Source organism: Trichosurus vulpecula, chromosome 1, assembly GCF_011100635.1.
Source record: "Trichosurus vulpecula isolate mTriVul1 chromosome 1, mTriVul1.pri, whole genome shotgun sequence".
Lineage (NCBI taxonomy): Eukaryota > Metazoa > Chordata > Mammalia > Diprotodontia > Phalangeridae > Trichosurus > Trichosurus vulpecula.
Genome location: NC_050573.1, coordinates 53,435,642 through 53,463,269, shown reverse-complemented (window position 1 = coordinate 53,463,269; position 27,628 = coordinate 53,435,642). Strand labels below are relative to the sequence as shown.

The 27,628-nt window shown below is 41.1% G+C and overlaps 1 protein-coding gene across 1 annotated transcript in view; it reads right to left on the bottom strand.

Annotated features, from left to right (window-relative positions):
- POLRMT (RNA polymerase mitochondrial) overlaps positions 1–27,628 on the bottom strand; it is a 50,812-nt gene that overhangs the window by 9,652 nt on the left and 13,532 nt on the right. Inside the window, exons 7-11 of the mRNA XM_036767471.1 lie at positions 7,298–7,456; positions 2,517–2,687; positions 1,675–1,914; positions 422–1,210; positions 101–223 (exon numbers count right to left, since the gene is read on the bottom strand). Coding sequence (XP_036623366.1) covers positions 101–223; positions 422–1,210; positions 1,675–1,914; positions 2,517–2,687; positions 7,298–7,456 — 1,482 coding nt within the window. The remainder of the gene's footprint in view (positions 1–100; positions 224–421; positions 1,211–1,674; positions 1,915–2,516; positions 2,688–7,297; positions 7,457–27,628) is intronic.

The window sequence follows — 27,628 nt, the reverse complement described above, 5'->3', positions numbered from 1 at the left end:
GGGGGAAATTCACGGGTTTCCCAGGAATTTCCCCATATGCCTTCTCCAGGCAGCATTCCACTATGGATGCAGCCATTCACTCACCTCTACTGCCACTTACCTGATGGACGGGGAAATGGGAGATGTAAGCTTCAGGGTCTGGTGACCGGACAGCATTGGCGATTTCCATGCAGCAGGCAAGGGTCTGCCAGGGCTCATCAACATCCATCCACCACTTCTTTCCCTGAGGAGAGGAAAGGCAGCTGATTAACCGATGCTGGCCGGCCTAACCACCAGTTCAGTAACTTGGCACCCCAGCCAGCACACGGTCCTCCAGTGGCAGGAGGTGACCCTGGATGCTCCCCTTAACCCAAGCCTGAGCAGGAGAAGCCCAGCAATCCTGCCTCTCCCATTACAACAGTCTGTGGCTACTTGCACCTACAGTTATCGGATTGTCTGCCGAGTCCAGGATGTCCTCCAAGATCTCATTGGCATAGGCCAGGCGGGCCTGCAGAGGCTCTCTCTTCTTGAGGCCTGTCAAGTTGATGAGGTGAATCTTTAACCAATCTAGGCCCTTGGGGCCCAAGGGTTTGCCTTCAGCAAACAGCAGGATGGCCCGGGTCAGGTCACTGCCCAAGTGGTTGAAGTGCGGCGGGCAAGGGTAAGCACGGCCCCGGAAGTCCATGTTGTGAGGAAACCAGAAGATCTGGTCCCGCAGGTGGTGGGCAATGGATAGCTTGTACAGGGCATCCATGCGCAGGCTGTACATTTCCCGGGCGGTCTTGTGGCACTGGGCAATTTCTCGCCGCAGCTTTGCCTTTTCTGAAGAGCTGATGTCTTTGGAGAGCTGGTAGGAAGGGGGTGTGGGGGCCTCCGAGACGGGAGGGGGCACATCTAGCTTCTTGCTGCCTTTAGCATTGAAGACAGAGATTATGAGGTCCAGCACTGGCTGGTTCACCTTCCAGGCACAGTTACCCAGCAGATTGAGGGCATCGAGTACTGGGTACAAGTGCTCCTGAGGGCAGCTCTCTAGTAGCTCCTGGTGCTGGAAAGTCCCCTCCAGGCAGCGCATCAGTTTGGTGGGGTGGAGGACATAGGCCCCAAAGAGAGGTGAGGTCCAAGGCTTGGGAGGGCACAGCATGGGCATGACAGAGGAGTCAAAAGTCAGTTCAGTGCAAGCAGCTTCAGCCAACAGCTGACTGAAAGTTGGGTGGGGTTTAATGAAACCAACCTGGAAAATCAAGAATCAAAAGGAAGATCTTTAGAATCAAGTTCGCCAGGGAAAAGAAAGGCTTCCATCCAGAATTCCAAAGCCCAGGCCTCCCATTCAGCTCATTTAACAAGAATGTAGAGAAGGACAAAATAGAAGCTAGAAGGGGCCTGACACATGGCCAGACCTAGCGATTATCCTTTCTTCTCCTGGGGAAAGTATCTTACTGGAGCCTTGGACAATATTCACCAGACAACCTGGGCCTTTAAAAAAAAAAAGCCCTGTGGACCTATGCTTGGTATATAGTAGGCACTTACTAAATGCTTGGTGATTTGAGAGAGGTGAGACAAGGCTGGAAGAGGCGATGGGAAGCCATGTAAAATAAGGCGACAGATACTACAGCACGAAATCAATAGGATCAGGAGATGGAAGAGTCCAAGAAGATCTTGCCACCATGAAGGTCAATGGGCCTGTAGCATCTTTACCTGCTTGATGGAGAGGAAGGAGTAAACGTGGTATAGCACAGGGATGAGTTTCTTCTCTGCCTGGGAGGAGAACAGATTGCTGGGTACGTGGACAGACTGCACCATTATTTCCACAAGTTGTGCTCCTAGGCGTACCAACACCATCTCTGGCCAGGCCTTCTCTTGAGTGAAGAAATCGGAACAGATGGTAGCTTCTGACTCCAAGGATTCCCAGTGCTCCCGGGGCAGGCATGAGTCCAGCTGCAAGGCCCAGAGAGAATCATCAGGGAGGAGGTTCCATCCAGTCACTCCTACACTCATCAGTCAGTGCCCCCCCCCCACTTTGGGATTCAATTTCTTCTGTAAACTGGATGCTAGACAAATTTCTTAGATACCTTCTAGCTCAAGGGCTCTCTAAGAGTTTGTTCTAAGGATCCTCACAGCCCTGACATCCTGGGTTCTAAGGGCCCCCTCAGTCCTGACATCCTGGGTTCTAAGGGCCCCCTTAACTCCAACATTCTGGGTTCCTTATAAGGGTCCTCTAAGCTTTAATAGTCTACGTTCTATGGACCCCCTCAGTTCTGATGTTCTTTGTTCTTAGGGCGCCCCCAGTTCTGACATTCTATGTTCTAAGGTCCTTCCCAGCTCTAACATCCTGTGTTCTAAGGGCCCACCCAGCTCCCTGCACCCACCTTACAGGACCCATAGAACACTTCCTCACAGAACCACTGGAGAACTTGTTAACAACATCCAGTATAAGACTGGGTTTGAGATAAGGGCCCTTGCTGGCCCTTCTCTGTTCTGAGTTCAAGCTGGAGGGGAGGGGCAGAGGAGGGAGGAAGGTCATACAAATCCTTTTTTACCTGAGTGTCCTTGGCCAAAAGATGTAGGTAATTCATATACTTCCTCTTTAGCTCATCTAATACAAAGGGTTTCATCTTTTTCTGGATTAAATTCTTCTCTTGAACCTTCATCGCAAGACTCGTGACTAGGTGGATTAAGGAATCTCCATGTGGAGGCAAGTTCAAGAGGGTCTGGACAGAAAAGACAGGGGTGAAACAGGCTTCAGGGGGCAGACAGGGCCATGAGCAGGCCATCAGAGGGCCCAGAGTCAGAACCTTCTGGATCCCCTTCCCACTGAGAGCAAATATGCCTGAAGAAATATGGATAGGTTGGTGCCTAGCTAAGGGCTATGGGAATCCAACGCACAGACTAATGCAAGCTAATAGCTCAGGAGACAAGCCAGCAGAGGTTGGCCACCTACTACACAGGGGCTGCTGCCAGGCCACCAGTGGGACAAGGGCACACGTTCTATAAAAACATTTAGAGCAGCTATTTCTGCATTGGCAAAGAAGTGTCTACTAAGGAGGTGCCTATCAAATGAGAGCAAGTCATGATATGTAAAAGACAACTACTGTGATGTAAGAAATGATGAAGGGGAGGGTTTCAAAGAAACTTGGGAAGATTTAAATGAACTGATAAAAAGTCACTCAACATGCATTTATTAAGCACCTACTATATGCCAGGTACTATGATAAACACAAGCGATACAAAGAAAGGCAAAAACAGTCCCTGTTCTCAAGGAGGTCATAATCTGATGGGGGAAAAGAACATGCAAAGAATATTTTTAAATGAGCTATAGATAGGATAAATTAGAGATCATTTCAGAGGGAAGACGCTAGAACTATAAAACATATACAAAATAAGCTGGCAAGAATCAAGAGAGAAAGCACTAGTAATGAAGGGGGATGAGGAAAGGCTTCCCGTAGAAGGTGGGATTTTAACTGAGACTGAAGGAAGCCAGGGAAGCCAGAGATGCAGATGGGGAGGGAGGGCATTCCAGACACAGGAGGGAGGGAAGGCAGATTTTGGTTAACTGAAAAAAAATGCAATTGAAGAGCAAACAAACAAGGGCACAGACTCCCCATGGATTAGCAGATACAGCCTATCAGTTCCAAGCAGAATGAGTCAAGAAAGCGGACAACCCTAATGGAAGTCCTTTTTTATGACTGAGGCCACACCTTTAAACACCACTTCATTGTGATGACCCACTTGCCTTGGGTCAAGATTCTGGAGCACATCAATTTCAGTCATCAAATAATTATTGTGTTAAGCACCCACTATGCACAAAGCCCAGGTTGAGGTGCAACAGATGCTGTGCCAAAGACCACGTTGTCTTTTCTGAATTCCCCAAAACATTCTTGCTTCTTTTCTCAGGTGCCTAGAATTTGGTGTCAACTGGGACCTTAGAGATCCTCTAGTACAACCTTCTTACAAAGGAGGAAACAGGCCCAGCAAGGAAGGAACTTGCCCAAGGAAGCCTGGGGAGTCCATGGCAGAGCAGAGACTAGAATTAAGGTCTTTAGGCCACAGGAGACTCCCTGCTCTAGTCCTTCTGCCAACAATCCTTCTTGCTTTTTTCCTCAACTGAATATCTTGAGGACTTTCCTTAAGCTAGCATGGGCCTCTCTACTCCAAGCACTGCTTAGTTATCCTGGGGTCTTTCACTGCTGAAGGAAATTCTATTTCCTGGTCTCTGTTTTGGTTTAAAAAAAACAAAAACATTCAGACAGGAAAGCAGCCAAAGATGTTCAGCGATCCTTTTAGAAGTGCTCTCTAAGGGCCCTTCTAAGGCCCTGTTCTAAGAGGAGCACCTCCCCCCCCCCCCACAAATTCTGCCAGCTCATCTTCTCAGGGCCTTTCTAATTCTACCACTTTTTATTCTTGGGTTCCTCCTTGCTTTGTTATCCTACATTTTCTAGCCTCTCCCAATCTAACATTCTACTATCTACCTTCCGTGGGCTCCCTTGGTTCTGACGCTGTGTGATCCAAGACCCCTTCCAGATATCTAGTCTATGGTTCCGTGATCTTGGTCTACTCACCTGGACCTCAGGGGCTGCCTTCTTAGCTCTCCTCATATGAAACCTACACCTCTAAACCCTGGAGTAATCAACTCCTCCTGTAAGAAACTCCCAATAGGGGACACAAGATCACGATTTCCCTCCTCCCCTTCATTTTCCTCCATCTGATGGAGTTGGTGAGGGAGCCAGAGCTGCTGGAAGCATGCTCTGATGACAGTCCCTTGAGAAGCCTGTCTACTGTGCTCCTCTTGGAATTGTAACTGGCCAGACTCCTAGAGAACTCTCCTCAGCCACCCCAGCACAGGCTCATCTCTTGGCTTTCTTTAAAAAAAAAAAAAAAAACAAACTTAATTTCATTTTCAGTTCCAAATTCTCTCTTCTCCTACCTTTCATAATCATTGAAAAGACAAGAAAAACAAAACTTATTACAAATATGTATAGTCTTGCAAAATAAATTCCAGCATTAGCCATGTCCAAAAAAAAAGGAAAAAAAAAGAAAGAGAAGAAAATAGACATCGATCTACTCTCTGTGACCCTCAGCTCTCCATGTGGGAGTTAGCAGCACGTTTCAGCATGAGCCCTTTGGAATTGTGGTAGGTCATTGTGCTGATCATAGCTCCTAAGTGTTTCAAAGTTGATTATCTTTATAATATATTGCTCTTGTTGTATACATATATATTTCTCCTGGTTCTGCTCATTTCACTCTGCATTAGTTCACAAGTCTTCCTAGGTTTTTCGGAAGCCCTCTTCATGTCTTGACTTTCTGACTATACCCAATCATGTTATGACTTCAGCTTTGGGTGCTAGGCAATGCCTATAGTGTTCTAGTCAATGATTTTAGAGTTGGGCTTCAAAGACAATCTAGTTCAGCCCCCTTATTTGATTCCCATTTAAAAGGGTTACAGATGAAGAAACCCAGCACCAAGAAGGTCGACTATTCTGCCCATGGTCATACAACTAGGAGGAGGAAGGGCTGGAGACAGAGACTGTGTACACACCACCCACTATCCTCTTTCCTACTCCAATATATTGTAATCATTCTTTCTGTAGGCTGGCATTTTTAGTTGAAAAAAGAGATGGAAGTTAAAGATTTTGGTAATTTAAAATGTTTTTAAACTACTGTGCAAGACCTCAATTATAACTGTTCTCCCCTCCATTTAAAATCTAACCAAAAAAATCACAAATTCTTCAAAAACATGACTGCTCACAGGTAAGACCAAATAAAGTATTTGTATACATGACTTTGTTGTAGGGAATTTATTGTAATCCACCCCAACAAAGCAGTTATTAAAGGGTCATCAGGCCCTGAGTGTATAGAGCCTTCTATTCTCTCTGGCTTACAATCTCTAGAGACCAGACTTTCTTCTCAGGGTGTTTTTTTCCTTTCGTGCCTTCTTAACCCATCACTCCTTGCTGAACTATCCTATGTGTAATGTGTCCATGGGGAGGCTCTAAAAGGCCTTCCTTAGCCCATCAGCACCTTAATGATTACTGGCTCCCAGGGTCTGATGGGGGAATACAGACAGTGCTGCTCCAGGGTCCTCTCTTCCCACTCTTCTGGGGGTTGAGAGTTAAAAGGAAAGAATGTGGGGTAGGGCCCTGGCTAGCTCAGCACAAGAAAAGACCAACTTTGGGCCTTTGCAAATATGAGCAAAGCTTTCCTTTGCAGCACATATTTACTTATCTGTGTAAATGTGGTTATCGTCCCCCTTCCCCTTTCTGAGAAGGTAAGCTCCTAGAGAGCAGGAACTGTTTCATTTCTGTCTCTGTGTCCCCAGCACACAGCCCACAGCCTAACATATGGCAGATACTGAATAAATGTTGGCTGAATTCAATGACTTTTCCCCTTTAATTTCTTTAAGAAATACTTGTTCTTCAAGAACTATGGAGTATAAATATAGATCGAAGCATACTATTTTTACTTTTTCTCTTTCTCATGGTTTCCCCCTTTTGTTCTGATTCTTCTGTCACAACATGACTAACGTGAAAATATGTTTAATATGATTGTACATGTATGGCCTATATCAGATTGCATGCTGTCTTGGGGAGGGGGGTGGGGAGGGAGAAAAAACTGTGGGACTCAAAGTCTTGTAAAAGTGAATGTTGTAAACTATCTTTACAAGTAACTAGAAAAAATAAAATATTATTAAGTGGGAAAAAAAGAAAGTTTTGCTCCTAAATACTTTTTACTCTCTGTTACTCCATTTCTCTCTAAGATAAAGGAAAGAAGGGTTTTTCTTCCTCTTCCGGACTAGGAGTGCCAGGCTCCCAGAGGGGCTGCACTTATCAGAGACAACAGAGTTCAGGGACTACAAGACACCTAAGAAACTATGGGGAGTGAGTGAATTCTCTGAGCAACACACTCTTCAGCCTGGGGCTGGCTGTTTCAGATATAAGTCTATGGGGTTTAGAAGCACCATGTGGTAAAGGAAAATCTTTCTAGCCTCGGCATGATGGTCAGTCCAAATGCTCCTAGTCCCTTTCCCTGCCCCTACCACAAACAGAGTTAGGAAGGTGGGTAGCTTCTACTCCCACATACCCTGTTCCTCTCAGCAAAGGCTTCAGGCCTGTCCAACCCAAGCTGCTAGCCTGGCATCCCCACCTCAGTTCAAAGCAGCAGAGCCTCGCCCTTGACTGTTCCCTGGTAGTCTAGTCTGGGAAGGAGACCTCAGGGATTGCCCTGGACACGAGCCATCTCACAGGCACCAGCAGCTAAGCTCACAGCACCTCTCTCTCACTCACTGGGGTACAGGCCAAGGGCGCAACAGGGTCACCTTGCTTACCTGCATCATGAGGTCCACATAATCCGTGTCCTTCAGAAGGCACAAGTAGGGGTAAAGGTTGATCTGTGGGTGTAGTTGACTCATGTGGACTTTGGTCTCCCTGAATGTCTTCAGCAAGGCCTCCTGCCACTGGGATTTAAGGTCCTTGAGAAGCTTCCTCTGCAAAGAGAGAAACTGGCCCATCATTATGAATTCATACCACCCAAGGGTCCGCTGAGCAGGCCACTATGCTAGCTGGGAACACAATTCCTGTGCTTGGGAGGTTTCCAAATTTACTAAACTGAGGAGAAAAAACAGATTAGTTGGGGGCAGAGCCAAGATGGTGGGTGAAAAGCAAGGACTTGCCTAAAGCTCTCCCCCAGAACCCTCCAAACACCTATAAAAATGGATCTGAACAAATTCTAGAACTGCAGAACCCACGAAATAGCAGAGGGAAGCAGGACTCCAGCCCAGGACAGCCTGGATGGTCACTGGGTAAGGTCTATCCCATGGAGCTGGGAGGGGAGCGGATCAGAGCCCAGCGTGTGCCGCACCCGGACCAACCAGACCAGGAGGCGAGCGGAACAGACCACAGGGCCCTCAATCATTGAGCTGTGGCAGTTACTAGACTTCTCAACCCACAAACACCAAAGACAATAGAGCAGGTTAGTGGGTAGAACTGCTAGAACGGAATGAAAGGAGTGCATGGTCGGCCACCACCCTGGGGTGGCGGAGGTGGTACAGCTCTGAGGCTGCTTACAGACCTACAGCTGCAGTTGTTTCCGGCCCCAGGCCCACCTGGTAGGAGGAATTAAGTGGTGGATCGGAGCAGGAGTGCAGAGCCTGCTGAAGATCTGAATCGAAGTCCTGGTTGACAGTTCTTGGGGGAGGAGGAGCACTGGTGTGGCAGAGCTTGCTGTGAGAAATACCTCTGAAAACAACAGCGCAGCCCCTCAAGCTTGGGACAAAGTACTCTCTATTCTACAAGGAGTCATACCCTGACAAAAAGCTCAAGAGGCAAGCAGTTGGCTGGGAACATGAACAGGCAGTGAAAACAGATTCAGTCTCAGACTTTGGAATCTTTCTTTGGTGACAAAAAAGACCAAAACCTACAGCCAGAAGAAGTCAACAAAGTCAAAGAGCCTACATCAAAAGCCTCCAAGAAAAACATGAACTGGTCTCAGGCCATGGAAGAGCTCAAAAAGGATTTTTAAAAGCAAGTTAGAGAAGTAGAGGAAAACTTGGGAAGAGAAATGAGAGTGAATCAAGAAAACCATGAAAAACAAGTCAATGACTGGCTGAAGGAGACCCCAAAAAATACTGAATAAAAGAACACCTTAAAAAACAGACTAACTCAAATGGCAAAAGAGCTCCAAAAAACCAATGAGGAGAATGCCTTGAAAGGCAGAATTAGCCAAATGGAAATGGAGGTCTGAAAGACCACTGAAGAAAATACTAACTTGAAAATTAGATTGGAGGGGGGGCAGAGCCAAGATGGCCGAGTGAAAACAGCATCTTACCAGAGCCCTCTCACAAGTTCTATCAGATTACTATAAAAAAGTGAATCTGAGCAGATTTGAGAGAGTGAGAAACCTTGAACATTCTGAGTGAGGCAAATTTCCAAGCCAGGAGAGTCCGAAAGGCCGATGGGACGAATCTGTAGGCTGGGAGAGCACTCTATGGGCGAGCAGAGCTGCTCCAGACAGCACCAAAGCGGAAGCAGCTGCAGAAACCAATGTGCAAGACAGGTTGGGAGAAAGCCAGTGGAGATCCCCAGGCCTCCCAACACAGGACGGCAGTCTGAGGAAGCCACAAGAGGCAGCAGCACAATACCTCTGGCTATGAGACATCAACTCCTGAGGCTTGCAGCCCATAGGTATGAAAGAGTCTTCTTGAACTTCCAGGAGACATAATGTCCAGGTAAACGGCTATAATCCCTCTCCCCCTGACCCAGAGAATTCCTCAGGGGAAAAACGCTGGAATAGAGGAGACAGAAGTGGGGTTTCAGTGGCCCAGCAGGGGGAAGTTCCTGAGTCCCAGAGGGGCAGAGCCAGCAGGGGTCAACACCAGGAACCCAGAAGTACCCTTGCATCCCCAGGGGAAGAGGCAGACACCAGCGACACCATTGCTGAAGAGCAACAGTGCTGGAGAGCAGCCCCAGGGGAAGAGGAGACATCAGGCAGCCAGACCCCTCCCCCACAGCTCAGGAAACTGAAGGCTATAATACACAAAGCCAGAAACTAGACTCAGAATAAGAATAAGAAACCTGGGACAGAGAGCCCTGAGCCCCAAAAGTAGAAATTCATTGTAAAGCCAGGAAAAGGCTAACCAATATGAAGAACACACAAAAAAAAACAAGGACCACTGATTCTTTTTATGGAGACAGGCATGATCAAAATACCAATTTGGAAGAGGATAGCAATGACACTATACCCACAAGCCCAAAAAGCATTACTGGAAGAGCTAAAGAAGGATTTTAAAAACCAAATTAGGGAGGTAAAAGAAAAAATGGAAAAAAAGGAAAAAAAACAAACCACTGACAAAATCAAGTCCTTAAAAATTAGATTGGCGAAACGGCTATGGAGATTCAGAATCTAAATAGAGAAAATGACACCCTGAGAGATAAAATCAACCAATTTGAAAAGGAGACTAAGAAGTAAAATGAAGACAGCAATTCATTAAAAATTAGAATTGAGTAAGTGGAAGCTAATGACTCTATGAGGCATCAAGAAGTAGTCAAACAAAATGTAAAGAATGAAAAAGTAGAAAAAAATCTGAAATATCTGATTGGAAAAACAACTGACCTGGAAAACAGATCCAGGAGAGACAATTTAAGAATTGCTGGTCTACCAGAAATCCACGAGGAAAAAAAGAGCCTTGACAGTATCTTTGAAGAAATTATCAAAGATAACTGCCCAGAGGTCCTACAACCAAAGGGTAAAATACTCATTGAAAGAATCCACTGACCACCCCCTGAAAGAGATCCCAAATTGAAAACAGCAAGAAATATTATAGCCAAATTTCAGAATTACAAAGACAAGGAGAAAATACTGCAAGCAGCCAAAAAGAAACAATTCAAATATCATGGAACTACAGTCAGGATCACGCAGGATCTCTCAGCTTCTACATTAAATGACAGGAGAAATTGGAATATGATATTCTGAAGGGCAAAGAAGCTGGGACTACAACCAAGGATCAACTACTCAGCAAAATTAAGCATAATTTTTCAGGCAAGGAGATAGACATTCAATGAAATAAGGGAATTCCAGACCTTCCTGATGAAAAGGCCAGAACTCAATGAAAAACTGGATCTTCAAATACAAAACTCAAGAGAGACATAAAAAGGTAAATGGGGGGAAAAACCCCCACAAACCTTATTAATCAATAAGGGCAAATTATTTACATCTTTATATAGGATTATATCATCTTATGTACGTTTTATATATATATATACACATACACATATATACGTATATATGTCTATCTTGAGAATAGTATAGCTATTATGACAACTGAAAGGGATATACATAGACTGTGAATGTCTGTATAAAATAACTGATATAAGGATAAAAAACATAATTAAGAGACATAAAGGGAGGGTTATGGGAGAAGAGGTAAGGAGGCAGCAGAAAAGGGTAAATTACATCAAATGAAGAGGCACAAAAACACATTATAGAAGAGGGAAAGAAGGGAGGGAGAAGAACAGTATCTGAGCTTTACTGTCATCAGATCTAGTTCAAGAAGGGAATAACATACCCTGATAACTATAAGTCTAACTTGTCCTACAGGCAGTAGGAGGGGAAAGGAGGAAAAAAAGGGAGGGGGTTGCTCAGAAGGAAGGGAAGAAGTAACAAGTGGAAAATGGTAAGATAAGGGAGGGAAATCAAGAGGGAGGGTAAACTGCGGAAGGTGGCGGTCAAAACAAAACTTTGTTGGGGAGTGGAAGGGGAAAGGGAGAAATAAAAGCGTAAACGGGGGAAATAGGATGAAGAAAGACACAGATAGAAAACATAACTGTGAATGCAAATGGGGGAACTCTCCCATAAAATGGAAGCAGATAGCAGAATGGATTGAAAACCATAATCCTACAATATGCTGTTTACAAGAAACACATTTGAAACAGGGGGATACATACAGGGTAAAGGTTAAAGGCTGGAGTAAAACATATTGCACTTCAGCTGAAGTAAAAAAAGCAGGTGTAGCAATCCTAATCTCATACAAAGGAAAAGTAAAGATAGATTTAATTAAAAGAGATAAGGAAGGACACTACATCCTGCTAAAAGGCACCATAAACAGTGAAGCAATATCATTGTTTAACATATATGCACCAAGTGGTATGGCATGCAAATTCTTAGAGGAGAGGTTAAGGGAGTTACAGGAAGAAATAGAGAGCAAAACTATAATAATGGGAGACCTCAACCTCCCCCTCTCTGAACTTGATAAATCTAACCTCAAAATAAATACGAAAGTTAACAAGGTGAACAGAATTTCAGAAGAGACAGATATCACAGACCTCTGGAGAAAACTGAATGGTGATAAAAAGGAATATACTTTCTTCTCACGGGTACATGGCACATACTCAAAAACTGACCATGTATTAGGGCATAAAAACCTCAAAATCCAGTGCAGAAAAGCAGAAGTAGTCAAAGCATACTTTTCAGATCATAATGCAATAAAAATAATTTGTAATAAGGAACCATGGAAAAATAAGCTAAAAATTAATTGGAAACTAAATAACCTAATTCTAAAGAATGAATGGGCCAAATAAGAAACCAGAGAAACAATTAATAACTTCATTCAAGACAATGACAATAATGAGACAACATACCAAAACTTATGGGATGCAGCAAAAGCACTCCTTAGGAGAAGTTTTATATCTCTAAATGCTTACATAAATAAAACAGAGAAAAAGGAGATCAATGAATTGGGCATGCAACTGAAAAAGCTAGAAAAACAACAAATTGAAAATCCCCAATTAAATACCAAATTAGAAATACTGAAAATCAAAGGAGAGACTAATAAAACCGAAACCAAGAAAACAACTTAATTAATAAATAAAACAAAGAGCTGAAACAACCAATACAATTGATAAATCTTTGGTCAATTGGATTAAATAAAAGAAAGGGGGCAGAGCCAAGATGGTGGCTGGAAAGCAGGGACTAGCGTGAGCTCCCCACCAAGTCCCTCCAAAAACCTAGGAAAAAATGGCTCTGAACCAGTTCTAGAACTACAGAACCCACAAAACAGCAGAGGGAAGCAGGGCTCTAGCCCAGGACAGCCTGGATGGTCTCTGGGTAAGGTCTATTACACACAGAGCTGGGAGGGGAGCGGATCAGAGCCCAGCGTGAGCCGCACGGACCAACTAGATGAGGAGCTGGGCAGAGCTGGCCCTAGCACCCTGAATCAGTGAGCTGCGGCAGTTACCAGACTTCTCAACCCACAAACACCAAAGACAACAGAGAAGGTTAGAGGGAAAAGCTGCTGGGGACAGGGTGATAGAGTTGGCAGTTCAGCCACCACCCTGGGGACAGCGGAGGTGAGGCAGCTACGGAACTACAGCTGCAGTTGCTTCCGGCCCCAGGCCCACCTGGTGGGAGGAATTAAGTGGTGAATCAGAGCAGGAGTGCAGAGCCTGCTGAAGATCTGAGTCCAGTCCAGGTTGGGGGTTCTTGGGGGAGGAGGAATGCTGACATGGCAGAGCTGGCTGTAATAGCTCTGAAAACAACAGCGCATCCCCTCAAGCTTGGAACAAAGTACTCTTTACTCTTCAAGCAGTCATACCCCACTGAAAAACTCAAGGGTCAAGTAAGTTGGCTGGGAACATGGCCAGGTAGCGAAAACACACCCAGATTCAGTCTCAGACTTTGGAATCTTTCTTTGGTAACAAAACAGACCAAAACATACAGCCCGAAGAAGTCAACAAAGTCAAAGAGCCTACAACAAAAGCCTCCCAAGAAAAATATGAATTGGTCTCAGGCCATGGAAGAGCTCAAAAAGGATCTGGAAAAGCAAGTTAGAGAAGTAGAGGAAAAATTGGGAAGAGAAATGAGAAGGATGCAAGCAAACCATGAAAAACAAGTCAATGACTTGCTAAAGAAAACCCCAAAAATACTTCAGTAAAATAACACCTTAAAAAATAGACTAACTCAAATGGCAAAAGAGCTCCAAAAAGCCAATGAGTAGAGGAATGCCTTGAAAGGCAGAATTACCCAAATGGAAAAGGAGGTCCTAAAAGACCACTGAAGAAAATACTACCTTAAAAATGAGATTGGAGCAAGTGGAAGCTAGTGACTTGATGAGAAATCAAGATATTATAAAACAGAACCAAAGGAATGAAAAAGTAGAAGACAACGTCAAATATTTCATTAGAAAAACCACTGACCTAGAAAATAGATCCAGGAGAGATAATTTAAAAATTATTGGACTACCTGAAAGCCATGATCAAAAAAAGAGCCTAGATATCATCTTTCAAGAAATTATCAAGGAGAACTGCCCTGATATTCTAGAGCCACAGGGCAAAATAGAAATTGAAAGAATCCACAGATCACCTCCTCAAATAGATCCCAAAAAGAAATCTCCTAGGAATATTGTCACCAAATTCCAGAGCTCCCAGATCAAGGAGAAAATACTGCAAGCAGCCAGAAAGAAACAAATTCAGTATTGTGGAAACACAATCAGAATAACCCAAGATCTAGCAGCTTCTACATTAAGAGATTGAAGGGCAGTGAGTAGAGCACCGGCCCTGGAGTTAGGAGGACCTGAGTTCAAATCCAGCCTCAGACACTTGACACATGTACTAGCTGTACCTTGGGTAAGTCACTTAACCCTGACTGACCTGCCAAAAGAAAAGAGAGAGATCGAAGGGCTTGGAATACGATATTCTGGAGGTCAGTGGAGCTAGGATTAAAACCAAGAATCACCTACCCAGCAAAACTGAGTATCATGCTCCAAGGCAAAATATGGACTTTCAATAAAATAGAGGACTTTCAAGCTTTCTCAGTGAAAAGACCAGAGCTGAATAGAAAATCTGACTTTCAAACACAAGAATCAAGAGAAGCATGAAAAGGTATTCAGGAAAAAGAACAAGAAAAAGAAATCACAAGGGACTTACTAAAGTTGAATTGTTTTGTTTACATTCCTACATGGAAAGATGATGTGTATGATTGATGAGACCACAGTATTAGGGTAGCTGAAGGGAATATGCATATGTGTGTGTGTGTGTGTGTGTGTGTGTGTGTATGAGTGTGTATACACACACACACACACACACATATATATATATAGAGAGAGAGCGAGAGAGCGCAGGGTGAGTAGAAGATGAAGGGATGATATCTAAAAGAAATAAAATCAAATTAAGGGATGAGAGAGGAATACACTGAGAGAGGGAGAAAGGGAGAGATAGAATGGGGTATATTATCTCGCATAAAAATGGCAAGAAAAAGCAGTTCTGTAGGAAGAGAAGGCAGGTGAGGGGGAATGAGTGAATCTTGCTCACATAAGATTTGACCTGAGGAGGGAATACCATACACACTCAATTGGGTATCTTACCCCACAGGAAAGAAGGAGGAAGAAGATAAAAAAAAAGTGGGGGATGATAGAAGGGAGGGTAGATGGGAGAGGAGGTAACCAAAAACAAACACTTTCAAAAAGGGACAGGGTCAAGGGAGAAAATTGGATAAAGGGGGATAGGTTAGGAAGGAGCAAAATATAGTTAGTCTTTCACAACATGAGTATTGTGGAAGGGTTTTACATAATGATATGCATGTGACTTCTTAGGGAGGATGGGTGGGAAGAGAAGAGGGGAGAGAATTTGGGACTCAAAGTTTTAAAAACAGATGTTCAAAAACAAAAAAAAAAAAAAAAGTTTTTGCATGCAACTAGAAAATAAGATACACAGGCAATGGGGCATAGAAATTTATCTTGCCCTACCAGAAAGGAAGGGAAAAGGGGATTGGAGCGGAGTGGGGTGACAGAAAGGAGGGCTGACTGGGGAACAGGGCAACCAGAATATATGCCATCTTGGAGTGGGGGGAAGGGTAGAAATGGGGAGAAAATTTGTAATTCAAACTCTTGTGAAAATCAGTGCTGAAAACTAAACATATTAAATTAAATAAACTAAACATCTTGACATTCTAAAAAAAAAAAAAAAAAAGAAAATCAAATTACCAGTATCAAAAATGAACGGGTGAATTCACCTCTAAAGAAGAGGAAATCAAAACAATAATTAGGAATTATTTTGCCCAGTTGTATGCCCATAAATTTGACAACCTTAGGGATATGGACAAATGTCTGCAAAAACATAAACTGCCCAGGTTAACAGAAAAGGAAGTAAAATTTCTAAATAACTCCATCTCAGAAAAAGAAATTGAGCAAGTCATCAATGAACTCCCTAGGAAAAAATCTCCAAGGCCAGATGGTTTTACATGTGAATTTTATCAAACATTTAAAGAACAATTAATTCCTATACCTTGTATAGGAATGGGAAAATAGATGAAGGAGTCCTACCAAATTCTTTTTATGACACAAATATGGTACTAATACCCAAACCAGGTAGAGTCAAAACAGAGAAAGAAAATTATAGACCAATTTCCCTAATGAATACTGATGCAAAAATTTTAAATAAAATATTAGCAAAAAGACTGCAGCAACTTATCACGAGGATAATACACTATGACCAGGTAGGATTTATTCCAGGAATGCAAGGCTGGTTCAATATTAGGAAAACTATTAGCATAATTGACCATATCAACAACAAAACTAGGAGAAAGCATATGATCATCTCAATAGATGCAGAAAAAACCTTTGACAAAATACAACACCCATTCATATTAAAAACAGTAGAAAGCATAGGTATAATTGGAGCCTTCCTTAAAATTATAAATAGCATCCACCTAAAACCATCAACAAGCATTATTTGTAATGGGGATAAGCTAGATGCATTCCCAATAAGATCAGGGGTGAAACAAAGATGTCCATTATCACCCCTACTATTCAATTTGGTATTAAAAATGTTAGCTGTAGCAATAAGAGAAGAAAAACAAATTGAAGGAATTAGAATAGGCAAAGGAAAAACTGAATTATCACTTTCTGCAGATGATTTACTTACAGTATCCTAGAGAATCAAGTAAAAAACTACTTGAAATAATAAACAACTTCAGCAAAGTTGCAGGACATAAAATAAACCCACACAAATCCTTGGCATTCCTATACACTACTAACAAAGCCCAACAGCAACAAATAGAAAAAGAAATTCCATTCAAAGTTACAGTAGACACTATAAAATATTTGGGAGTTCATCTGCCAAGACACAGGGACTATATGAGCATAATTCCAAAACACTTTTCACGCAAATAAAGTCAGATCTAAATAAATGGAAAAATATCAGGTGCTCATGGTTAGGCCGAGCTAATATAATAAAAATGCCAATTTTACCTAAATTAGTTTATCTATTCAGTGCCATACCAACTGAACTACCAAAAAATTATTTTACAGAGCTGGATAAAATAATAACAAAATTCATCTGGAAGAACAAGAGGTCTAGAATATCTAGGGTATTAATGAAAAGAAATGCTAGAGAAGGTGGCCTAGCCATACCAGATATTAAACTGTACTATAAAGCAGCAATCATCAAACTACCTGGTACTGGCTAAGAAACAGAGTCATGGATCAGTAGAACAGGATATGTACATAAGATGGAGAAGTCAATGACTATAGCAATCTACTCTTTGATAAACCCAAAGAATCCAGCTTCCGGGATAAGAATTCACTATTTCACAAAAACTGCTGGGAAATTAGAAGATGGTAGGGCAGAAACTGGGCATAGACCAATATCTTACGCCATATATCAAAATAAAGTCAAAATGAGTTCATGATTTAGGAATAAAGGCTGATAATATAAGCAATTTGAGAGAGCAAGGAATAGTTTACCTATCAGATTTATGGAAAAAGAAAAGAATTCGTGACACAACAAGAGATAGACAGCATTACAAAATACAAAATGGATAATCTTGACTATGTTAAATTGAAATGTTTTTGTATAAAAAAAGCCAATGCAACAAAGAATAGGAGGGAAGCAGAAAATTGGGAGAAAATCTTTACAACCAGTGTCTCTGATAAGGGCCTCATCTCTACAATATACAGGGAACTGAGCCAAATACAATACACAGGAATACAAGTCATTCCCCAAATGAGAAATGGTCAAAGGATACGAACAGGCAGTTTTCAGAGGAAGAAATTAAGATATCTACAGACATATGAAAAAATGCTCTAAATCACTACTGATTAGAGAAATGCAAATCAAAACAATTCTTAGGTATTGCATCTCTCCTGTCAGATTGGCTAAAATGATAAAACAGGAAAATGATAAATGCTGGAGAGGATGTGGGAAAATTGGAACATTGTTACATTGCTGGTGGAGTTGTGAACTGATCCAGCCATTCTGGTGAGCAGTTTGGAACTATGCCCAAAGGGCTATAAAAATGTTCATATCCTTTGACCCAGTAATACCACTTCTAGGGTTGTATCCCAAAGAGATCACACAAGTAGGAAAAGGATCCAAATATAAAAATATTTATAGCAGCTCTTTTTGTAGCAGCTAAGAACTGGAAATCAAGGGGATATCCCTCAATTGGGGTATGATTGAACAAGTTGTGGTATATGAAGGCAATGGAATACTATTGTGCTATAAGAAATGGGGAAGATACGGACTTCATAACAACCTGGAAAAACCTATATGATATAATACTGAGTGAGTGGAGCAGAACCAGAACAACATTACACACAACCACAGACATATGGATTCTGTGAGGACTAACCCTGACAGACTGTGCTCTTCTCAGCACCACAAGGTGAAACAATTCCAAAGGATTCACGATGGAGAATGCTATCTACATCCAGAGAAAGAATGCAGATTGAGGCACACTTTATGCTCGCCTTTTTTTTCACTTTTTTTCTCTTTTGTTTTTGTTTTAGGGGGTTTTTTTTGGTTCTATTTCTTCTTTCTCATGATTCATTCCACTGGTCATAATTCTTCATCACAACTTGACAAGTGTGTAAATAAGTTCAATGCAAAGTTATACGTAGAAGATATATCAGATTCCATGCCGTCTTGGGGAGGGAGAGAGGAAGGGAGGAAGAAAATCTGGAACTCAAAATTATGTAGAACCAAGTGTTGTAAACTAAAAATAAAAGAAAATAAATAAAAAATTAGATTGGAGCAAGTGAAAGCTAGTGACTTTATGAGAAATCAAGATATTATAAAACAGAACCAAAGGAATGAAAAAATGGAAGACAATGTGAAATATCTCATTGGAAAAACCACTGACCTGGAGAATAGATCCAGGAGAGACAATTTAAAAATTATTGGACTACCTGAAAGCCATGATCAAAAAAAGAGCCTAGATATCATCTTTCAAGAAATTATCTCATGGTTGACAAGACCTGAAATGAATGCACCTAATACACCTTTAAAAGTTAGCTTCCTCACTTTGAAGTCCCTCCAATCAGGTGTTTTTCTGCCTCTCCTACTTTCATTTTAGCCATTACTCTAAAGATGAGTGAGGAAGTATTAGATTTTAACATTCACTACAACTCCCACTAAAGAGATCTTCTTGATCAGCAACAGAAAATTGTATTGTAAAGAGTTAAAAAAGAAGCACCATAGCATGATGGTTAATGATAAATGCATTTAATGCCAACTACATGATTGTGTAAGTTTTATAGGAAAACTTAAACTGATTACAAAACAAAAAGTAAAGTTGATGCTAATTGGTTAGGCACTCTGTGCATGTCAAGTACCATTATTAATATTCCTTTCCACACATATTAAGCAGTAAAGATGGTGTGTCCTACCAGAAGGAATGTAACACTTGAAATAAATATTTTTAAATAAATAATTTTAGTGTAAAATAAAAAAAAAATAAGAAATTATCAAGGAAAACTACCCTGATATTCTAGGGCCAGAGGGTAAAATAGAAATTGAAAGAATTCACCAATCACCTCCTGAAAAAGATCCCAAAAAGAAAACTCCTAGGAATATTGTCACCAAATTCCAGAGCTCCCAGATCAAGGAGAAAATACTTCAAGCAGCCAGAAAGAAACAATTTCAATATTGTGGAAACACAGTCAGGATAACACAAGATCTAGCAGCTTCTACATTAAGGGATCAAAGGGCTTGGAATATGATATTCCAGAGGATTAAAACCAAGAATCACCTACCCAGCAAAACTGAGTATCATGCTCCAAGGCAAAATATGGATTTTCAATAAAATAGAGGACTTTCAAGCTTTCTCAGTGAAAAGACCAGAGCTGAATAGAGAATCTGACTTCCAAACACAAGAATCAAGAGAAGCATGAAAAGGTAAACAAGAAAGAGAAATCATAAGGGACTTACTAAAATTGAACTGTTCTGTTTACATTCCTACATGGAAAGATGATGTGTATAATTCATGAGACCTCAGTATTAGAGTAGCTGAAGGGAATATACACATATATATAGACAGAGGACACAGGGTGAGTTGAATATGAAGGGATGATATCTAAAAAAATAAAATCAAATTAAGGGATGAGAAAGGAATATACTGAGAGAGGGACAAAGGGAGAGATAGAATAGGGTAAATTATCTCGCATGAAAGTAGCAAGAAAAAGCAGTTCATTGGAAGGGAAGAGGGGCAGGTGAGAGGGAATGAGTGAATCTTGCACTCATTGGATTTGACCCAAGGACAGAATAACATACACACTCAATTGGGGATCTTATCCCACAGGAAAGAAGGCGGAAGGATATAAAAAAGGGGGGACAATAGAAGGGAGGGCAGATAGGGGGAGGAGGCAATCAAAAACAAACACTTTCCAAAAGGGACAGGGTCAAGGGAGAAAATTGAATAAAGGGGGATAGGATAGGAAGGAGCAAAATATTGTTAGTCTTTCACAACATGAGTATTGTGGAAGGGTTTTGCATAATGATTCACGTGTGGCCTATGTTGAATTGTTTGCCTTCTTAGGGAGGGTGGGTGGGGAGGGAAGAGGGGAGAGAATTTGGAACTCAAAGTTTTAAAAGCAGATGTTCAAAATAGGAAATAAGATATTCAGGCAATGGGGCATAGAAATCTATCTTGCCCTACAAGAAAGTAAGGGAAAGGGGGATGGGGGGGGGAGTGGGGTAACAGGAGAGGGCTGACTGGGAAATGGGGCAATCAGAATATATGACATCTGCGGTGGGGGGGAGGGAAGAAATAGGGAGAAAATTTGTAATTCAAACTCTTGTGGAAATCAATGCTGTAAACTAAAAACACTAAATAAATAAATAAAAATAGTTTTGGGGAAAAAAAACCAGATTGGTTTAGAATGGTGATAACACCTCTCTGAGCTGCAATCTCTTCTTCAACCTCTGATTAGAGGAATTCCACATCCTCTGACTCACTTTCCTGAAGCTAGTCCATCCAGGTGAGTGACCTAGTCAGACCAAAAGAAGGGGTGATCCAGGAAGAACAGAACAGTCAAAGAAGGTCCCATCAAAGAAATGGGACTCATGCAGGACCTTGAAGAAGTCAGGCTTAGTCTAAGGGGAGGACAGAGGGCTACTCCAAGGGGGTGGTGTTTCAATCAGTAGAAACAGGAGGAATAAAGGCAAGAATTCATCCAGAAAGTATTTATTGAACAGCTATAATGTTTAAGGCTTTGTACTGGGCACATAAAGGAGTGCCCATGGTAGGTGCAAAGTATAATAAACTAGTCTGGGCTGGATGTGGAGGGTACATGTGGTGACATGGTATTTGATAAGGCAGGAAGTAGATTGAGACAGACTGGCAAGGGCCTGGAATGCCAGGTTGAAGAGTTTGGACTTCCTCCTACAGGGAGCTAGAAAAGAAGGAAGGTTCTTAGCAGGGATGAGTGAGAGGGGATGGCCTGATGGCAAAGTAGTGCTGCTGAATGATAGGCCTCTCAAGTCAGTGAAAGGCAGGTCAAGGGCAAGAAAAAAGACTGCCAATGGGTGTCAAAAGGAAGCTCAAATAAGGGATAGTTGCTTGGAGAAGATGGGTAATGATAACAAAAAGCAAGACAGCAGATTTACTCGCTACAGACATTGCTTCACTTCTTTTCCTCTATCAAAAAGAACCATATTTAGACTGTGAAGGGTAAAACAAAAAGAGTAAACATGGAGTTGAAATCTAGGCAAAAAGATGGTAAGAAAATACACACTGGAACTTGACAAAATTCACACCACTATTTCCTAGAGTAAAAGAACCTGGCTTCAGCTTCCTCACCTATAAAATCACTGGGATACCCCTAACTGATCACTATGGGTCTCTCAATATTTAAGTCTAAAGATTCTTACATAATTGTAAGAAACAGCTGTCTAAGTCCTCGAGGAAATAAGATGGAAAAAAGCTAGGGAGTATAAGACTGCACTATGCAACTGTGAAGAAAAATTATTTGGTGGGGGGTGGGGGGTATGTATGAAGTTTGGGTGTGAAGTGCTTGAATCTGGCAGGGTGCAAGAAAGGCGCCAGGGGTGGGGAACCTGTGGCCTTCTAGGTCCTTGGGTGCAGCCATATGACTGAGTCCTAGTTTTACAGAACAAATCCACCTGAGGCCACCACATATGGCCTCGAGGACTGAGCTAGGCCAACAGAAATGAAGTAAAGAGTGTGACTGTGTTCTAAGTGGAAGCATATGACGGATGTAGAAATCATACAAGAGAAGGGGCAGAGTTGTCCAGTGTAAAGAACACTGGATTTGGAATTGAATGTCTGGCCTTTGAAGCCCAGCTTTTCCCAAATGCCTGTGTGACCCTGGGCAAATCATTCTACTTCTCTGAGCCCCACTTACCTCTAGAGGAAATTACACCAAAAGACCTTTAAGCTTCCTTCCAGCTACATATCTATGCTCCTGTATGGTTGCTGAGAGGCCCTCAATGCTGTCTATAAATCCTAAATAAGAGAGGGTAGGGCTGCTGACAGGGAAATAAATGTTAACCCAATTCTCAAAAAAAAAGGAAAGAGGGTAGAGCCTCAAAACTCTAGGTCTGTGAGCCTAACTTCATTTCTTAGCAAAGGTGTGCAGGCGCAGGTAGGGATGGTGGGAGGTGGGGGGAGGGGTGTGGGGGTATGTGTGTGTTTGTGTGTGTGTCTGTGTCTGTGTGTGTGTGTGCACGAGTGTGTGTATTGTATGAGTCTAACTTCTTAGCAAAGTTAGTGAATGTATTGTGAAAGGGACGGTGGGGCTCACCAAAAACTAACATAGCTCTTTTAAGAAGAGGTCATGACAGATTAAACTAAATTTCTTTTCTAGAAAGGTTTCTATACCCTTGATCAGGAAATTCTCTCTCTCTAGAACACCTTTATTTCAGCAAAGCAATTGGGAAAAATCTTTCATGCTACCCACATGGACCAGATGAAGAGAGGACTACAGTTAGGATTCTGGAGCTGGTTTAATGACCAGAGTCAAAAAGTAATCATTAATTGATTGTGGTTAACCTGGATGGAGTCTCTACAGCAGTGCCCTAGGGATCTGTCCTTGGTTCTATGTTGTTGAGCATTTTTATCAATGCCTTGGATAAAATCTCAGATAGTTAACTTCCCAAATTTGAAGACAACACCAAAGGAGGGACAGTTAATATGCTGGGTGACTGAGTCAGAATGCAAAAAGCCCTCAAAAGTCTAGAACAATGGGACAAATCTAATAACACAGAATTGCGGAGAAAGAAATTTAAAGTTATAAACTTAAGTTAAAAAAAATCAACTCCAGGAAAAATATGACAGGGAAGGTGTGGTTAGACAAAGAGTTCATATGAAAAAGATCTGAGACTTTTGGTGCACAGCTAGGTAGCACAATGGATAGGGAGCTGCGCCTGGATCAGGAAGATTCATCTCCCTGAGTTCAAGTCTGGCCACAGACACTTAACTAACTGCATAACCCTGGGCAAGTCACTTCACCCTGTTTGTCCCAGTTCCCCATCTGTAAAATGAGCTGGAGGGGCAGTATTCTATGTGGTTGTCTTCCTAAGAAAACTTGAGAGAACCCCAGGAAAGATTTGACCTTAAGGGGCACAGGTCTGGCCTGAGTAAAGCAAAAGCCTCCAGGGCAGCTCCATCGAACCAATGAACAAGCAGCTCAGGGGACAGTTGGGTCTGGAAGGCAGCCTCTGCCTCAGGAACTCTAACAGCACAGACACTATGGGAGTGAGACAGTTGGGGGGGGAGGGGGAGAGATGGGACAGGACTGAAGGACCCTCTGCTGTCAAGGGGTGCTATGCACAGGTGTGCTGACTAGATATGGTCTGCTTGGCGTGGACCTTGCTGGCTGTGGGCACTTGCAGGACAGTAGAGTCCCTGGTTTCAGCACCAGGGCAGAGGGAAGAGCTAAAGTTTGTAGCCACTGGAGGGACTGCTGGGAACAAGAGTATTTATCTAGCAAAGCATGGCTGGGAGCCCTAGCTGTGGCTTAGGGGTAGAGAGAAGTGCCCAACGTTGGACCCTAGAGACAGCTCAGAAAATAACAGTAAGAAGGATCTGAGGCCTGGGGCACCATTACTCACACCCTAGGACTATAGCCAATTACAATAATAAGCTGCTAAAAATAAAATAAAACAAAATAAAAAGGAATAAGCAAAGGAGAAAGAACCCAATCACAGACAGCTACTATGGGAGTAAAGAAAAACTGGGTTCATAATTCAGATAGTAAAGTCAAAAAAGCCACTCCTAATTCAAAGAGAAAAGCCAAATGGTCACAAGCCCAAGAGAGTTCTTGGAGGAACTAAAAAAGAATTCAAAAAATCAAAATAGAGAGATTGGGGGGAAATAAGAAAAAAAATAAGAGCAATCTGAGAAAATTATGAAAAGAAAGTTATCCAATCGGAAAAAGAGATCCAAAAACTTAAGGAAGAAAATGACTCTTGGAAAACTAGAATTAGACAAGGGGAAGCTAATGGCATTACAAGACACCAAGAAATAAAATAAAATCAAAAGAATGAAAAAATAGAAGAGAATATGAAACAATCTTATTAGAAAAACAACGAATCTGGAAAACAGATTGAGGAGAAATAATATAAGAATTACTGGATCACCTGAACGTTACAACCAAAAAAAGAATCTTGATATAATATTACAAGAAATTAAGGAAAATTGCCCTGAAGTTTCAGAATGAGAGGGTAAAGTAGAAATAGAAAAAATCCAATCATCACCTGAAAGAGATCCCAGAAAGTAAACTTACAGGAATATCATAGCCAAGTTTCAAAGTTCCCAGGTGGAGAAAATACTATAAACAACAAGAAAAAAACAATTTATATACTGCAGAGCTACAATCAGGATTACCCAAGACAGATCTGGCAGCTTCTACACTGAAAGACCATGGGTCTTAGAATATAATATTTTAAAGAGCAAAAGAGCTGTGGTTGCAAACCAAAATAACTTACCCAGCAAAGTTGAGCATAATCCTGAATGAAAAAATCGGTATTCAATGAAGTGAAAAACTTTCAGGTATTTATGATGAAAAGACCAGAATTTAATGGAAAATCTGATGTATAAGATTAAGGATAAACATAAGATAAACATTTAAGCCCAACTATAAGGGATTCAATAAGCTCAAACTGTTTACTTCTTATAGGTGAAAACATTGTCAGTACTCTTACAACCATCATCAGTACTTGGGTAGTTTGAAAACAAGGCTTAGGTTAAGCTGAGTATGATAAGGTGTTTCTGAAAAAAAAAAACTGAGTAGAGAGAGAGAAAAAGGAGCAATTATCTCAAACAAATGAGACACAAATATGATATAAAAGATGCAAGTGCGGGTGGAGGGCTGGTAATGCTGGAACCATACTCTTATCAGAACTGTAGGAACAACATATACATCTAAGAGGCTCTAAATGTCTTCTAAATTTATAAAGAAATAAGAAGGTGAGTGCATAGGATAAGGGAGGGACTTTTAGAAGGGTGGGTAAGTTAAGGAATAGGAGGGCAAGATAGTGGTTAGAAAGGAAGAGGGAGAGGGGATAGGGTAAACAGACGGAGAAAGATAAACAGTGAGGAAAAATAGGATGGAGAGAAATATAAAGCTAGTAATTATAACTCTGAATGTGAATGATACGAATTTATCCATAAAACAGAAATGGACAGAATGGATTAAAAATCAGAAACTAACAATATGCTGTCTATAAGAAACACAATTAAAAATGAGTGATACAGCGTTAAGATAACATACCTCAGCTGATGTAAAAAAAGCAGGGGTAGCAACTGTGATTTCAAAGTTAAAGCTAAAATATATTTAATTAAAAGAGATAAAAAGGGAAACTACACTATGTGTCACCAATATTATTTGGAAACGCTAGCAATAGAATAAGAGAAGAAAAACTGAAGGAATCAAAATGGGAAATGAGGCAAATAAAGTATTTCTTTTGGCAGACAATATGATGATATGTTTGGAAAATCCTAAAGATGCAACTAAAAAATTAGTTGAAACAACAATGTAGCGAAGTAGTAGGATGTAAAATAAATCCATATATATATCACCAGCATTTTTATATATCACCAAAAAAACCCTGCAAGAAGAGATAGGAAGAGACACCCCATTTAAATGAACTGTAGACAGTACAAAACACCTGAGAGTATGCCTACAAAAACAGACCCAAGAACTGCATGAACATAATTATAAAACACTTTTTATACAAATAAAGTCAGATTTAAATACCTGGAGAAATTATTTGTGGTTAGGCAAAACCAATATAATAAAAATGACTATCTTACCTGATATATTCAATACCATACCAATTAAATTACTAAAAAAAATTATTTTACTGCATTAGAAAAAATAAAAACAAAATTCATTTGCAAGAACAAAAGGTCAAGAATTTCAAAGGGGGAAAAATGTAAAGGAAGGAGATTCATCAGTACCAGACCTATATTAAAAGGGAGTAAATATCAAAACTATTTGGTACTGGCTAAGAAACAGAAAGGTAGATCACTAGAACACAGTACATATACAATACACAGTAGTAAAGGATTATAGTAACCCTGTGCTTGACAAATATAAGATTTAAGTTTTTGGGATAAGAATTCATTATTTGCTAAAAATCGTTGGGAAAGCTGGAAAACAGTCTGGCAGAAATTGAGCATAGACTAATATCTTAAACCATGTACCAAGATAAGATTAAAACAGATACATAAGCTAGACATAAAGGGAGATAGCACAATAAAGTTAGAAGAACATGGAACACATTACTTATCAGCCTCATGAATAGGAGAACAATTTATGAACAAACAAGAGATAGCACTGTAAGGTGTAAAATGGATAATTTCAATTATATTAAATTTAAAAGCTTTTGTACAAATAAAACCAATGTAGCCAAGATTATAAAGAAAGCAGAAATTTGGGGGAAATTTTTCATAGGCGGGTCTCTCAGATAAAGGTTTCATTTCTCAAATACATAAAGAACTTTGCGAAATTTACAAGCATAAGACTCATTTCCCCAGCTGATAAATGGTCAAAGGACATGGACAAGCACTTTTTTGATAAGCAAATCAAAACTATATACAGTCATATTAAAAAAATGCTCTAAATCATTATTGATTAGAAAAATGAAAATTAACACAGCTTGGAGAAATATGTTATACCCATTAGACTGGCTAAAATGATAGATGCCCTTTAATTGGGGAATGGCTAAACAAGTTGTGGTATATGACTGTGATGGACTACTACTGCATTACAAGAAAGGAGGAGCTGACTGACTTGCATGAAAAAGTGCAACGAGCAGTACCAAGAGAACAATGTACACAGAAATAGAGACGCTGTCCTAAGGACAACTTCGAGTGATTGCCTAATTCATCTTGAGTATCATCAGCACTCAAACCAACTCCAAAGGACCATGAAGGAAGATGCTACATACACCTCCAGAGAAAAAACTAACAGATGTATAGTACAGTTTTGCATATATGTATATGTGTATGTATGTGTATATATACATTTATATGAATATGTAAACATATATATTCATGTTTAAATTATAGCCTTCTCTAGGGTGGGGTGGGGAGGGAGGAAGGAAAAACAATTAAAAGTGCCCAGCAGAGAACAAAAAAGTTAGAGGGAAGCACAGAAAAGCTGGGTAGCTTTGAAACCAATGTGTAGTACGTATTTCATAATTTTTTGAAAACAACAACAAAAAAACCCCCCAAAACAACCAAAAAAAATTAAGTGAGCTGGAGAAGGAAATGGCAAACCACTGCAAGTATCTTTGCCAAGAAAATCCCAAAAGGGTCACAAAGAGTAGGAATGACTGAACAAGAATAGCCACATGCACAATGAGTCACCAAAGGGACTCGGCAGCTCCCCCCAACAAGTAATGCAAGATTAAACTGCACGAAT